Here is a 15,387-nt window from a genome sequence, read left to right as displayed (position 1 = left end):
GAGAGTGGGGGGAGTGTGGGGGGGTGAGAGTGGGGGGAGTGTGGGGGGGTGAGAGTGGGGGGAGTGTGGGGGTGAGAGTGGGGGAGTCGGGGGGTGAGAGTGGGGGCAGTGGGGGGTGAGAGTGGGGGAGTGGGGGGTGAGAGTGGGGGGGAGTGGGGGGGGTGAGAGTGGGGGGAGTGGGGGGGGGTGAGAGTGGGGGGAGTGGGGGGTGAGAGTGGGGGGAGTGGGGGGGGGTGAGAGTGGGGGGAGTGGGGGGGTGAGAGTGGGGGGAGTGGGGGGTGAGAGTGGGGGGAGTGTGGGGGGGTGAGAGTGGGGGGAGTGTGGGGGGGTGAGAGTGGGGGGAGTGGGGGGAGTGTGGGGGGGTGAGAGTGGGGGGAGTGGGGGGTGAGAGTGGGGGGAGTTGGGGGTGAGAGTGGGGGGAGTGGGGAGGGTGAGAGTGGGGGGAGTGGGCGGTGAGAGTGGGGGGAGTGTGGGGGGGTGAGAGTGGGGGGAGTGGGGGGTGAGAGTGGGGGGTGTGTGGGGGGTTGAGAGTGGGGGGAGTGGGGGGTGAGAGTGGGGGAGTTGGGGGTGAGAGTGGGGGGAGTGGGGAGGGTGAGAGTGGGGGGAGTGGGCGGTGAGAGTGGGGGGAGTCGGGGGGTGTCCCCTCACCGTGATCCTGAGGTCTGGGGTTCGTAGCCTGAAGTTGTGCTGTTTGACAATGGCCTGACCCGTCTCCCTGACACGACCTGTGATGGTAAACATCATGGCCGCCTGATCAACCAGAAACTCCAAGTAATCGTCCCGGTGAAACAGGAGGGCAAGAACCTTCTCTGTCAGAGAGAGAGAGAGAGGAGGGGGGTTAGCGGGACAGTAACTCTGACCCCTGACCCGAACTGGAGAGGGGGGGAGGGAGAGAGAGGACGGGGATGAGCGAGATGGCAACCCTGACCCCTGACCCCTGACCGAACTGGAGAGGGGGAGAGAGAGAGAGGGGAGTTAGCGGGACGGTAACCCTGACCCCTGACCCCTGACCCTGACCTGAACTGGAGAGAGAGAGAGGGGAGGGGGGTTAGCGGGACGGTAACCCTGACCCCTGACCCTGACCCGAACTGGAGAGAGGGAGAGAGAGGAGGGGTATGTTTGAGGAACGTCAACACTGACACTTGACCTGAACTTGGGGGGGGGGGTTAATTGGAAGTCAACTCTGACCCTGACCTCTGAACTTGACCCTGATACTGACCTGTACTGGAAAGAGAGGGGGGGGGGGGGTATTAGCTGGATGTCATCTCTGACCCCTGACCCTGATACTGACACCTGACAGTGACTCATGACCGTGATACTGGAGAGAGAGAGAGAGAGAGGGAGGAGGCAATGGCAGTTTGTCCTCCACTGACTACACGCCCATCGCAACAACCGAAATGTGTGGCCAGGTCAGAGTCGAACATGCACCCCAACCCCCACCTCCCCCCCCTCCACCCCCCACCTCCACCTGAGGCCCCAAGTCTTGGGATCTGAGACCTGCTGTCCCAGGGCTGATGCCTAGGCGTAAAGCCTGAGGGTCGCTTCCCAAATCTTGAGGCCTAATGTCCAAGGCCCAAAGCCTGAGGCCTACTGTCCAAGGCCTACTACCTGAGGGCTGCTTCCCAAATCCTGAGGCCTACTTCCTGAAGCCTGAGGCCTACTGCCTGAGGGCTGCTTCCCAAATCCTGAGGCCTAATGGCCAAGGCCGGAAGCCTGAGGCCTACTTCCTGAAGCCTGAGGCCTACTGCCTGAGGGCCTACCTTTGTGAGGCTCCAGCAGCACTTCATGCTTGTCCCTTTTGAGGTGCCCTTGACCACACCGGTGTAGTACATGACGACGGCCTGGACGAGGAGGGTCAGAGAGCGACACTCCGAGCTGGTGTTGGTCAAGCTGATGGTGACGGTGAAGTCTTGGCCCATGATGACGCCATCCTCGGTGCTGACGGTAACGTCCACGTCGCAGGCGCACTCGTCCCCGTACGTCTCGGGACGGCTGCCATGACGACAGGCCGTCACCACGGCGATGCGCTCCTCATCCGTCCCTGGAAAGGAGGGAAGGCTTCAGATCGGGGGGCGGGGGGAGGGAAGGCCCTGGTGGAGAACCCCCCCACCCGACCCCGGAGAATGGGCACAGAGAGGGGCCAACGCCAGCAGGGAGGTGTTGGCATGGGGTCCAGGGCCCAGGGTTTATCCCCCCCCACTGTCCCGAGGTCAGGGGTAACCAGGGCCAACCAGGTGGAGGTTACTCAGGTTATCTTGGTCAGTTCATCGAATCCCTAACAGTGTGGAAACAGGCCCTTCGGCCCAACAACTCCACACCCGCCCTCTGAAGAATATCCCAACCAAACCCAGTCCCCATTGCTCTACACTCACCTCAAACTAATCCACCATAACCTGCACATCCCTGGGCACTATGGGTAATTTAGCACGGCCAATCCACTCTAACCTACACATCCCTGGGGCACTATGGGTAATTTAGCACGGCCAATCCACCCTAACCTGCACATCCCTGGGCACTATGGGTAATTTAGCACGACCAATCCACCCTAATCTACACATCCCTGGGCACTATGGGTAATTTAGCACGGCCAATCCACCCTAACCTGCACATCCCTGGGCACTATGGGTAATTTAGCACGACCAATCCACCCTAACCTGCACATCCCTGGGCACTATGGGTAATTTAGCACGACCAAATCCACCCTAACCTACACATCCCTGGGCACTATGGGTAATTTAGCACGGCCAATCCACCCTAACCTGCACATCCCTGGGCACTATGGGTAATTTAGCATGGCCAATCCACCCTAACCTACACATCCCTGGGCACTATGGGTAATTTAGCACGGCCAATCCACCCTAACCTGCACATCCCTGGGCTCTATGGGTAATTTAGCACGGCCAATCCACCCTAACCTGCACATCCCTGTGCACTATGGGTAATTTAGCATGGCCAATCCACCCTAACCTGCACATCCCTGGGCACTATGGGTAATTTAGCATGGCCAATCCACCCTGACCTGCACGTCTTTGGACTGTGGGAGGAAACTGGAGCACCCGGAGGAAACCCATACAGACACACGGGGTGAGGATGTGCAAACTCCACATAGACAGGTGCCCGAGGCTGGGATCGAACCCGGGGTCCCTGCTGCTGTGAGATAGCAGACTGTGACGCTCCTGTACTCAATACTCTGACCAATAAAGGAGACCATACCAAACGCTGCCTTCACTATCCTATTGACCTGCGACTCCACTTTCAAGGAGCTATGAACCTACACTCCAAGGTCTCTTTGTTCAGCAACACTCCCTCGGACCTTACCATTAAGTGTATAAGTCCTGCTAAGATTTGCTTTCCCAAAATGCAGCACCTCACATTTATCTGAATTAAACTCCATCTGCCCCTTCTCAGCCCATTGATCCAGGCTGCGTTTTGGAAAGGCAAATCAGGGCAGGACCTTTACACTTAATGATTCCAGTCTCAGGCAACTGTGTCGAGTTTGCACATCCTCCCCCCCGTGTGTCTGCGTGGGTTTCCTCTGGGTGCTACGGTTTCCTCCCACAGTCCAAAGATGTGTAGGTTAGGGTGGATTGGCCATGCTAAATTACCCATAGAGCCCCAGGGATGTGCAGGTTAGGGAGGATTGGCCGTGCTAAATTACCCATAGTGCCCAGGGATGTGCAGGTTAGGGTGGATTGGCCATGCTAAATTACCCATAGTGCCCAGGGATGTGTAGGTTAGGGTGGATTGGCCATGCTAAATTACCCATAGTGTCCAGGGATGTGCAGGTTAGAGTGGATTGGCCGTGCTAAATTACCCATAGTGCCCCAGGGATGTGCAGGTTAGAGTGGATTGGCCGTGCTAAATTACCCATAGTGCCCCAGGGATGTGTAGGTTAGGGTGGATTGGCCGTGCTAAATTACCCATAGTGCCCAGGGATGTGCAGGTTAGGGTGGATTGGCCATGCTAAATTACCCATAGTGTCCAGGGATGTGCAGGTTAGAGTGGATTGGCCGTGCTAAATTACCCATAGTGCCCAGGGATGTGTAGGTTAGGGTGGATTGGCCATGCTAAATTACCCATAGTGCCCAGGGATGTGTAGGTTAGGGTGGATTGGCCGTGCTAAATTACCCATAGTGTCCAGGGATGTGCAGGTTAGAGTGGATTGGCCGTGCTAAATTACCCATAGTGCCCCAGGGATGTGCAGGTTAGAGTGGATTGGCCGTGCTAAATTACCCATAGTGCTTCAGGGATGTGTAGGTTAGGGTGGATTGGCCGTGCTAAATTACCCATAGTGCCCAGGGATGTGCAGGTTAGGGTGGATTGGCCATGCTAAATTACCCATAGTGTCCAGGGATGTGCAGGTTAGAGTGGATTGGCCGTGCTAAATTACCCATAGCGCCCAGGGATGTGTAGGTTAGGGTGGATTGGCCATGCTAAATTACCCATAGTGCCCAGGGATGTGTAGGTTAGGGTGGATTGGCCGTGCTAAATTACCCATAGTGCCCAGGGATGTGTAGGTTAGGGTGGATTGGCCATGCTAAATTACCCATAGTGCCCAGGGATGTGTAGGTTAGGGTGGATTGGCCATGCTAAATTACCCATAGTGTCCAGGGATGTGCAGGTTAGAGTGGATTGGCCGTGCTAAATTACCCATAGTGCCCCAGGGATGTGCAGGTTAGAGTGGATTGGCCGTGCTAAATTACCCATAGTGCCCCAGGGATGTGTAGGTTAGGGTGGATTGGCCGTGCTAAATTACCCATAGTGCCCAGGGATGTGCAGGTTAGGGTGGATTGGCCATGCTAAATTACCCATAGTGTCCAGGGATGTGCAGGTTAGAGTGGATTGGCCGTGCTAAATTACCCATAGCGCCCAGGGATGTGTAGGTTAGGGTGGATTGGCCACGCTAAATTACCCATAGTGCCCAGGGATGTGCAGGTTAGGGTGGATTGGCCATGCTAAATTACCCATAGTACCCAGGGATGTGCAGGTTAGGGAGGGGATTGGCCATGCTAAATTACCCATAATGCCCAGGGATGTGCAGGTTAGGGTGGATTGGCCGTGCTAAATTACCCATAGTGCCCAGGGATGTGTAGGTTAGGGTGGATTGGCCGTGCTAAATTACCATAGTGCCCAGGGATGTGTAGGTTAGGGTGGATTGGCCGTGCTAAATTACCCATAGTGCCCAGGGATGTGCAGGTTAGGGTGGATTGGCCATGCTAAATTACCCATAGTGCCCAGGGATGTGTAGGTTAGGGTGGATTGGCCATGCTAAATTACCCATAGTGCCCAGGGATGTGTAGGTTAGGGTGGGTTGGCCGTGCTAAATTACCCATAGTGCCCCAGGGATGTGTAGGTTAGGGTGGATTGGCCGTGCTAAATTACCCATAGTGCCCAGGGATGTGCAGGTTAGGGTGGATTGGTCAGGGGGGTACATGTAGAATAATGGGGAATGGGTCTGGGTGGGTTACTCTTTGGAGGGTTGGTGTGGATTTGTTGGGCCGAAGGGCTGTTTCCACACTGTAAGGGTTCGATGATCAATGATTCTGAAGAGGTGGGAGGACATGTTGCGGCTGTATGGGGTGGGGCAACAGATGGAAACAGAAATGGCGTGGATATGGCTGAGTGGCATGCACTCCGATCTGTGCCACACCCTATCCCCCCAGTTAGAGGGGAAACCCATCCCCTGCCCAACCCCCTCACTCCCCGCACCCTCCCGTCCCCTCCTCCTGCCCGCTCCCCACCCCCCTCACCCTCGGGGTACTTGTAACTGTCTGTGATGTCCTCCCGCTCATCGGAGCCCACGGCCTTGGTGCTGATCTTGTGGCCCACCACCTTCTTCTCCACGTGGACCTTCTGGAAGCTTCCATCAGCTTGCTCTGCCAGTAGACCTTGTCGCTGTTCACCTTTGGCGGGGGGGGGGGAAGGGAATAGCCATCAGAAACGCCTCATTTACCGCCCCTCCCCTGACCCACCCCTCCCCCTTTCCCTTTCCTCACAAAACAAAGATGGCTGCCACCGGCAGACGCCAATCACTGCTCCCCCCTCCAAAGGCTGGATGGGACGGTCCAATCGAAGGCAAGACAGAGATGATCCATTTGGCGTCAAAGGTCTTCGGTCAATCCCGTTCAGGAAGCCGGAGACTCCGAAGGGCTGGGGGTCCCTGACGAAATTCCCAGAAGGTCAGGAGTGGGGGGAGGGTGTTCAGACCCAGCCTTCCCCTCCAACCCGAACCGAGAGACTCTCCTCTAAACCCCCCCCCCAGCCTCTATACAATCGCCACCCCGCCCACCGAAAACCCCACCGAGCCCACCTCCCCAACCAGTCTCCCACCCTCACCCCGAGTGGGCGGCTCTTACCTCAGCGAAGATGAAGGGGGCTATCATATTTCAGGTAGACCATCCCATTGCGAATGGCCTCCACAGAGGCAGGCCCACAGCAGTACAGTCCTACAGGGGAGGAGGAGGGAGGATAGTCACATACGTGGGCAGGGGGGTGAGGGGTAGACTCTCTCGATGTCCGGTCTCCCTATCCCACCGGGAGCACCGTGTACAGTTCCCCGGTCTCCCTATCCCAGTGGGAGCTCGGTGTACAGTTCCCCGGTCTCCCTATCCCACCGGGAGCACGTGTACAGTTCCCCTTCTCCCTATCCCACCGGGAGCTCGGTGTACAGTTCCCCGGTCTCCCTATCCCACCGGGAGCTCGGGTGTACAGTTCTCCGGTCCCCCTATCCCACCGGGAGCACCGTGTACAGTTCCCCGGTCTCCCTATCCCACCGGGAGCTCGGTGTACAGTTCTCCGGTCTCCCTATCCCACGGGGAGCTCGGTGTACAGTTCCCCGGTCTCCCTATCCCACCGGGAGCTCGGTGTACAGTTCCCCGGTCTCCCTATCCCACCGGGAGCTCGGTGTACAGTTCCCCGGTCTCCCTATCCCACCGGGAGCTCGGTGTACAGTTCCCCGGTCTCCCTATCCCATGGGGAGCTCGGTGTACAGTTCCCCGGTCTCCCTATCCCACCGGGAGCTCGGTGTACAGTTCCCCGGTCTCCCTATCCCACCGGGAGCTCGGTGTACTGTTCCCCGGTCTCCCTATCCCACCGGGAGTTCGGTGTACAGTTCCCCGGTCTCCCTATCCCACCGGGAGTTCGGTGTACTGTTCCCCGGTCTCCCTATCCTACCGGGAGCTCGGTGTACTGTTCCCTGGTCCCCCTATCCCACCGGGAGCTCGGTGTACAGTTCCCCGGTCTCCCTATCCCACCGGGAGCTCGGTGTACAGTTCCCCGGTCTCCCTATCCCACCGGGACCTCGGTATACAGTTCCCCGGTCTCCCTATCCCACCCGGAGCTCGGTGTACAGTTCCCCGGTCTCCCTATCCCAGTTGGAGCTTGGTGTACAGTTCCCCGGTCTCCCTATCCCACCGGGAGCTCGGTGCACAGTTCCCCGGTCTCCCTATCCCACCGGGAGCTCGGTGTACAGTTCCCCGGTCTCCCTATCCCACCAGGAGCTCGGTGTACAGTTCCCCGGTCTCCCTATCCCACCGGGAGCTCGGTGTACAGTTCCCCGGTCTCCCTATCCCACCGGGAGTTCGGTGTACAGTTCCCCGGTCTCCCTATCCCACCGGGAGCTCGGTGTACAGTTCCCCGGTCTCCCTATCCCACGGGGAGCTCAGTGTACTGTTCCCCGGTCTCCCTATCCCACCGGGAGTTCGGTGTACAGTTCCCCGGTCCTCCCTATCCCACCGGGAGTTCGGTGTACTGTTCCCCGGTCTCCCTATCCCACCGGGAGCTCGGTGTACAGTTCCCCGGTCTCCCTATCCCACCGGGAGCTCGGTGTACAGTTCCCCGGTCTCCCTATCCCACCGGGAGCACCGTGTACAGTTCCCCGGACTCCCTATCCCACCGGGAGCTCGGTGTACAGTTCCCCGGTCTCCCTATCCCACCGGGAGCTCGGTGTACAGTTCCCCGGTCTCCCTATCCCACCGGGAGCACGGTGTACAGTTCCCCGGTCTCCCTATCCCACCCGGAGCTCGGTGTACAGTTCCCCGGTCTCCCTATCCCACCGGGAGCTCGGTGTACAGTTCCCCGGTCTCCCTATCCCACGGGGAGCTCGGTGTACAGTTCCCCGGTCTCCCTATCCCACCGGGAGCTCGGTGTACAGTTCCCCGGTCTCCCTATCCCACCGGGAGCTCGGTGTACAGTTCCCCGGTCTCCCTATCCCACCAGGGGCTCGGTGTACAGTCCCCCGTTCTCCCTATCCCACCGGGAGCTCGGTGTACAGTTCCCCGGTCTCCCTATCCCACCGGGAGCACCGTGTACAGTTCCCCGGTCTCCCTATCCCACCGGGAGCTCGGTGTACAGTTCCCCGGTCTCCCTATCCCACCGGGAGCTCGGTGTACAGTTCCCCGGTCTCCCCATCCCACCGGGAGCACCGTGTACAGTTCCCCGGTCTCCCTATCCCACCAGGGGCTCGGTGTACAGTCCCCCGTTCTCCCTATCCCACCGGGAGCTCGGTGTACAGTTCCCCGGTCTCCCTATCCCACCGGGAGCTCGGTGTACAGTTCCCCGGTCTCCCTATCCCACCGGGAGCTCGGTGTACAGTTCCCCGGTCTCCCTATCCCACCGGGAGCTCGGTGTACAGTTCCCCGGTCTCCCTATCCCACGGGGAGCTCGGTGTACAGTTCCCCGGTCTCACTATCCCACCCGGAGCTCGGTGTACAGTTCCCCGGTCTCCCTATCCCACGGGGAGCTCGGTGTACAGTTCCCCGGTCTCCCTATCCCACCGGGAGCTCGGTGTACAGTTCCCCGGTCTCCCTATCCCACCGGGAGCACCGTGTACAGTACCCCGGTCTCCCTATCCCACCGGGAGCTCGGTGTACAGTTCCCCGGTCTCCCTATCCCACCGGGAGCTCGGTGTACAGTTCCCCGGTCTCCCTATCCCACCGGGAGCTCGGTGTACAGTTCCCCGGTCTCCCTATCCCACCGGGAGCTCGGTGTACAGTTCCCCGGTCTCCCTATCCCACGGGGAGCTCGTTGTACAGTTCCCCGGCCTCCCTATCCCACCGGGAGTTCGGTGTACAGTTCCCCGGTCTCCCTATCCCACCGGGAGCTCGGTGTACAGTTCCCCGGTCTCCCTATCCCACCGGGAGCTCGGTGTACAGTTCCCCGGTCTCCCTATCCCACCGGGAGCACCGTGTACAGTTCCCCGGTCTCCCTATCCCACCGGGAGCTCGGTGTACAGTTCCCCGGTCTCCCTATCCCCCCGGGAGCACCGTGTACAGTTCCCCGGTCTCCCTATCCCACAGGGAGCACCGTGTACAGTTCCCCGGTCTCCCTATCCCCCCGGGAGCACCGTGTACAGTTCCCCGGTCTCCCTATCCCACAGGGAGCACCGTGTACAGTTCCCCGGTCTCCCTATCCCACCAGGAGCTCGGTGTACTGTGCCCCGGTCTCCCTATCCCACCGGGAGCTCGGTGTACAGTTCCCCGGTCACCCTATCCCACCGGGAGCTCGGTGTACAGTTCCCCGGTCTCCCTATCCCACCGGGAGCTCGGTGTACAGTTCCCCGGTCTCCCTATCCCACCGGGAGCATCGTGTACAGTTCCCCGGTCTCCCTATCCCACCGGGAGCACCGTGTACAGTTCCCCTTCTCCCTATCCCACCGGGAGCTCGGTGTACAGTTCCCCGGTCTCCCTATCCCACCGGGAGCTCGGTGTACAGTTCCCCGGTCTCCCTATCCCACGGGGAGCTCGGTGTACAGTTCCCCGGTCTCCCTATCCCACCGGGAGCTCGGTGTACAGTTCCCCGGTCTCCCTATCCCACCGGGAGCACCGTGTACAGTTCCCCGGTCTCCCTATCCCACTGGGAGCTCCCCGGTCTCCCTATCCCACCAGGAGCTCGGTGTACACTTCCCCGGTCTCCCTATCCCACAGGGAGCCCGGTGTACAGTTCCCCGGTCTCCCTATCCCACCGGGAGCTCGGTGTACAGTTCCCCGGTCTCCCTATCCCACCGGGAGCTCGGTGTACAGTTCCCCGGTCTCCCTATCCCACCGGGACCTCGGTGTACAGTTCCCCGGTCTCCCTATCCCACCGGGAGCTCGGTGTACAGTTCCCCGGTCTCCCTATCCCACCGGGAGCTCGGTGTACAGTTCCCCGGTCTCCCTATCCCACCGGGAGCTCGGTGTACAGTTCCCCGGTCTCCCTATCCCACCGGGAGTTCGGTGTACTGTTCCCCGGTCTCCCTATCCCACCGGGAGCTCGGTGTACATTTCCCCAGTCTCCCTATCCCACCGGGAGCTCGGTGTACAGTTCCCCGGTCTCCCTATCCCACCGGGAGCACCGTGTACAGTTCCCCGGTCTCCCTATCCCACCGGGAGCTCGGTGTACAGTTCCCCGGTCTCCCTATCCCACCGGGAGCTCGGTGTACAGTTCCCCGGTCTCCCTATCCCACCGGGAGCTCGGTGTACAGTTCCCCGGTCTCCCTATCCCACCGGGAGCTCGGTGTACAGTTCCTCGGTCTACCTATCCCACCGGGAGCTCGGTGTACAGTTCCCCGGTCTCCCTATCCCACCGGGAGCTCGGTGTACAGTTCCCCGGTCTCCCTATCCCACCGGCAGCTCGGTGTACAGTTCCCCGGTCTCCCTATCCCACCGGGAGCTCGGTGTACAGTTCCCCGGTCTCCCTATCCCACCGGGAGTTCAGTGTACTGTTCCCCGGTCTCCCTATCCCACCGGGAGCTCGGTGTACAGTTCCCCGGTCTCCCTATCCCACTGGGAGCTCGGTGTACAGTTCCCCGGTCTCCCTATCCCCCCGGGGGCACCGTGTACAGTTCCCCGGTCTCCCTATCCCACCGGGAGCTCGGTGTACAGTTCCCCGGTCTCCCTATCCCACCGGGAGCTCGGTGTACAGTTCCCCGGTCTCCCTATCCCACCGGGAGCTCGGTGTACAGTTCCCCGGTCTCCCTATCCCACCGGGAGCTCGGTGTACAGTTCCCCGGTCTCCCTATTCCACCGGGAGCTCGGTGTACAGTTCCCCGGTCTCCCTATCCCACCGGGAGCTCGGTGTACAGTTCCCCGGTCTCCCTATCCCACCGGGAGCACCGTGTACAGTTCCCCGGTCTCCCTATCCCACCGGGAGCTCGGTGTACAGTTCCCCGGTCTCCCTATCCCACCGGGAGCACCGTGTACAGTTCCCCGGTCTCCCTATCCCACCGGGAGCTCGGTGTACAGTTCCCCGGTCTCCCTATCCCACCGGGAGCACCGTGTACAGTTCCCCTTCTCCCTATCCCACCGGGAGCTCGGTGCACAGTTCCCCGGTCTCCCTATCCCACAGGGAGCACCGTGTACAGTTCCCCGGTCTCCCTATCCCACCGGGAGCATCGTGTACAGTTCCCCGGTCTCCCTATCCCACGGGGAGATCGGTGTACAGTTCCCCAGTCTCCCTATCCCACCGGGAGCTCGGTGTACTGTTCCCCGGTCTCCCTATCCCACCGGGAGCTCGGTGTACCGTTCCCCGGTCTCCCTATCCCACCCGGAGCTCGTTGTACGGTTCCCCGGTCTCCCTATCCCACCAGGAGCTCGGTGTACAGTTCCCCGGTCTCCCTATCCCACTGGGAGCTCGGTGTACAGTTCCCCGGTCTCCCTATCCCACCGGGAGCTCGGTGTACAGTTCCCCGGTCTCCCTATCCCACCGGGAGCTCGGTGTACAGTTCCCCGGTCTCCCTATCCCACCGGGAGCTCGGTGTACAGTTCCCCGGTCTCCCTATCCCACCGGGAGCACCGTGTACAGTACCCCGGTCTCCCTGTCCCACCGGGAGCTCGGTGTACAGTTCCCCGGTCTCCGTATCCCACGGGGAGCTCGGTGTACAGTTTCCCGGTCTCCCTATCCCACGGGGAGCTCGGTGTACAGTTCCCCGGTCTCCCTATCCCACCGGGAGCACCGTGTACAGTTCCCCGGTCTCCCTATCCCACCGGGAGCTCGGTGTACAGTTCCCCGGTCTCCCTATCCCACCGGGAGTTCGGTGTACTGTTCCCCGGTCTCCCTATCCCACCGGGAGCTCGGTGTACAGTTCCCCAGTCTCCCTATCCCACCGGGAGCTCGGTGTACAGTTCCCCGGTCTCCCTATCCCCCCGGGAGCACCGTGTACAGTTCCCCGGTCTCCCTATCCCACCGGGAGCTCGGTGTACAGTTCCCCGGTCTCCCTATCCCACCGGGAGCTCGGTGTACAGTTCCCCGGTCTCCCTATCCCACCGGGAGCTCGGTGTACAGTTACCCGGTCTCCCTATCCCACCGGGAGCTCGGTGTACAGTTCCTCGGTCTCCCTATCCCACCGGGAGCTCGGTGTACAGTTCCCCGGTCTCCCTATCCCACCGGGAGCTCGGTGTACAGTTCCCCGGTCTCCCTATCCCACCGGCAGCTCGGTGTACAGTTCCCCGGTCTCCCTATCCCACCGGGAGCTCGGTGTACAGTTCCCCGGTCTCCCTATCCCACCGGGAGTTCGGTGTACAGTTCCCCGGTCTCCCTATCCCACTGGGAGCACCGTGTACAGTTCCCCGGTCTCCCTATCCCACCGGGAGCTCGGTGTACAGTTCCCCGGTCTCCCTATCCCACCGGGAGCTCGGTGTACAGTTCCCCGGTCTCCCTATCCCACCGGGAGCTCGGTGTACTGTTCCCCGGTCTCCCTATCCCACCGGGAGCTCGGTGTACAGTTCCCCGGTCTCCCTATCCCCCCGGGGGCACCGTGTACAGTTCCCCGGTCTCCCTATCCCACCGGGAGCTCGGTGTACAGTTCCCCGGTCTCCCTATCCCACCGGGAGCTCGGTGTACAGTTCCCCGGTCTCCCTATCCCACCGGGAGCTCGGTGTACAGTTCCCCGGTCTCCCTATCCCACCGGGAGCTCGGTGTACAGTTCCCCGGTCTCCCTATCCCACCGGGAGCACCGTGTACAGTACCCCGGTCTCCCTGTCCCACCGGGAGCTCGGTGTACAGTTCCCCGGTCTCCCTATCCCACGGGGAGCTCGGTGTACAGTTCCCCGGTCTCCCTATCCCACGGGGAGCTCGGTGTACAGTTCCCCGGTCTCCCTATCCCACCGGGAGCACCGTGTACAGTTCCCCGGTCTCCCTATCCCACCGGGAGCTCGGTGTACAGTTCCCCGGTCTCCCTATCCCACCGGGAGCTCGGTGTACAGTTCCCCGGTCTCCCTATCCCACCGGCAGCTCGGTGTACAGTTCCCCGGTCTCCCTATCCCACCGGGAGCTCGGTGTACAGTTCCCCGGTCTCCCTATCCCACCGGGAGTTCGGTGTACTGTTCCCCGGTCTCCCTATCCCACCGGGAGCTCGGTGTACAGTTCCCCGGTCTCCCTATCCCACCGGGAGCTCGGTGTACAGTTCCCCGGTCTCCCTATCCCCCCGGGGGCACCGTGTACAGTTCCCCGGTCTCCCTATCCCACCGGGAGCTCGGTGTACAGTTCCCCGGTCTCCCTATCCCACCGGGAGCTCGGTGTACAGTTCCCCGGTCTCCCTATCCCACCGGGAGCTCAGTGTACAGTTCCCCGGTCTCCCTATCCCACCGGGAGCTCGGTGTACAGTTCCCCGGTCTCCCTATCCCACCGGGAGTTCGGTGTACTGTTCCCCGGTCTCCCTATCCCACCGGGAGCTCGGTGTACAGTTCCCCGGTCTCCCTATCCCACCGGGAGCTCGGTGTACAGTTCCCCGGTCTCCCTATCCCCCCGGGGGCACCGTGTACAGTTCCCCGGTCTCCCTATCCCACCGGGAGCTCGGTGTACAGTTCCCCGGTCTCCCTATCCCACCGGGAGCTCGGTGTACAGTTCCCCGGTCTCCCTATCCCACCGGGAGCTCGGTGTACAGTTCCCCGGTCTCCCTATCCCACCGGGAGCTCGGTGTACAGTTCCCCGGTCTCCCTATCCCACCGGGAGCTCGGTGTACAGTTCCCCGGTCTCCCTATCCCACCGGGAGCACCGTGTACAGTTCCCCGGTCTCCCTATCCCACCGGGAGCACCGTGTACAGTTCCCCTTCTCCCTATCCCACCGGGAGCTCGGTGCACAGTTCCCCGGTCTCCCTATCCCACAGGGAGCACCGTGTACAGTTCCCCGGTCTCCCTATCCCACCGGGAGCATCGTGTACAGTTCCCCGGTCTCCCTATCCCACGGGGAGATCGGTGTACAGTTCCCCAGTCTCCCTATCCCACCGGGAGCTCGGTGTACTGTTCCCCGGTCTCCCTATCCCACCGGGAGCTCGGTGTACCGTTCCCCGGTCTCCCTATCCCACCGGGAGCTCGGTGTACGGTTCCCCGGTCTCCCTATCCCACCAGGAGCTCGGTGTACTGTTCCCCGGTCTCCCTATCCCACCGGGAGCTCGGTGTACAGTTCCCCGGTCTCCCTATCCCACCGGGAGCTCGGTGTACAGTTCCCCGGTCTCCCTATCCCACCGGGAGCTCGGTGTACAGTTCCCCGGTCTCCCTATCCCACCGGGAGCTCGGTGTACAGTTCCCCGGTCTCCCTATCCCACCGGGAGCACCGTGTACAGTACCCCGGTCTCCCTGTCCCACCGGGAGCTCGGTGTACAGTTCCCCGGTCTCCCTATCCCACGGGGAGCTCGGTGTACAGTTCCCCGGTCTCCCTATCCCACCGGGAGCACCGTGTACAGTTCCCCGGTCTCCCTATCCCACCGGGAGCACCGTGTACAGTTCCCCGGTCTCCCTATCCCACCGGGAGCTCGGTGTACTGTTCCCCGGTCTCCCTATCCCACCGGGAGCTCGGTGTACTGTTCCCCGGTCTCCCTATCCCACCGGGAGCTTGGTGTACAGTTCCCCGGTCTCCCTATCCCACCGGGAGCTCGGTGTACAGTTCCCCGGTCTCCCTATCCCACGGGGAGCTCGCTGTACAGTTCCCCGGTCTCCCTATCCCACCAGGAGCTCGGTGTACAGTTCCCCGGTCTCCCTATCCCACCGGGAGTTCGGTGTACAGTTCCCCGGTCTCCCTATCCCACCGGGAGCTCGGTGTACAGTTCCCCGGTCTCCCTATCCCACCGGTAGGACCGTGTACAGTTCCCCGGTCTCCCTATCCCACCGGGAGCACCGTGTACAGTTCCCCGGTCTCCCTATCCCACCGGGACCTCGGTGTACAGTTCCCCGGTCTCCCTATCCCACCAGGAGCTCGGTGTACAGTTCCCCGGTCTCCCTATCCCACCGGGAGCTCGGTGTACAGTTCCCCGGTCTCCCTATCCCACCGGGAGCTCGGTGTACAGTTCCCCGGTCTCCCTATCCCACCGGGAGTTCGGTGTACTGTTCCCCGGTCTCCCTATCCCACCGGACGCTCGGTGTACAGTTCCCCGGTCTCCCTATCCCACCGGGAGCTCGGTGTACAGTTCCCCGGTC

The 15,387-nt window shown here is 61.4% G+C and overlaps 1 protein-coding gene across 1 annotated transcript; it reads right to left on the bottom strand.

The window, feature by feature from the left end:
• Positions 1–654: 654 nt before the first annotated feature.
• On the bottom strand, positions 655–6,095 carry LOC140472812 (protein-glutamine gamma-glutamyltransferase K-like). The gene is made up of 4 exons (XM_072567522.1): positions 6,083–6,095; positions 5,751–5,903; positions 1,761–2,041; positions 655–809 (listed from the first exon to the last, which is right to left on the bottom strand). Exons 1-4 carry the CDS (start codon positions 6,093–6,095, stop codon positions 741–743), a joined length of 516 nt encoding a protein of 171 aa, XP_072423623.1. The 3' UTR covers positions 655–740.
• Between the last annotated feature and the right edge of the window lie 9,292 nt (positions 6,096–15,387).

The sequence above is a fragment of the Chiloscyllium punctatum genome, unplaced genomic scaffold (genome assembly GCF_047496795.1).
Source record: "Chiloscyllium punctatum isolate Juve2018m unplaced genomic scaffold, sChiPun1.3 scaffold_458, whole genome shotgun sequence".
Lineage (NCBI taxonomy): Eukaryota > Metazoa > Chordata > Chondrichthyes > Orectolobiformes > Hemiscylliidae > Chiloscyllium > Chiloscyllium punctatum.
Note: the sequence above shows the minus strand (reverse complement) of the source record. Positions and strands in the feature narration are given on the sequence as shown.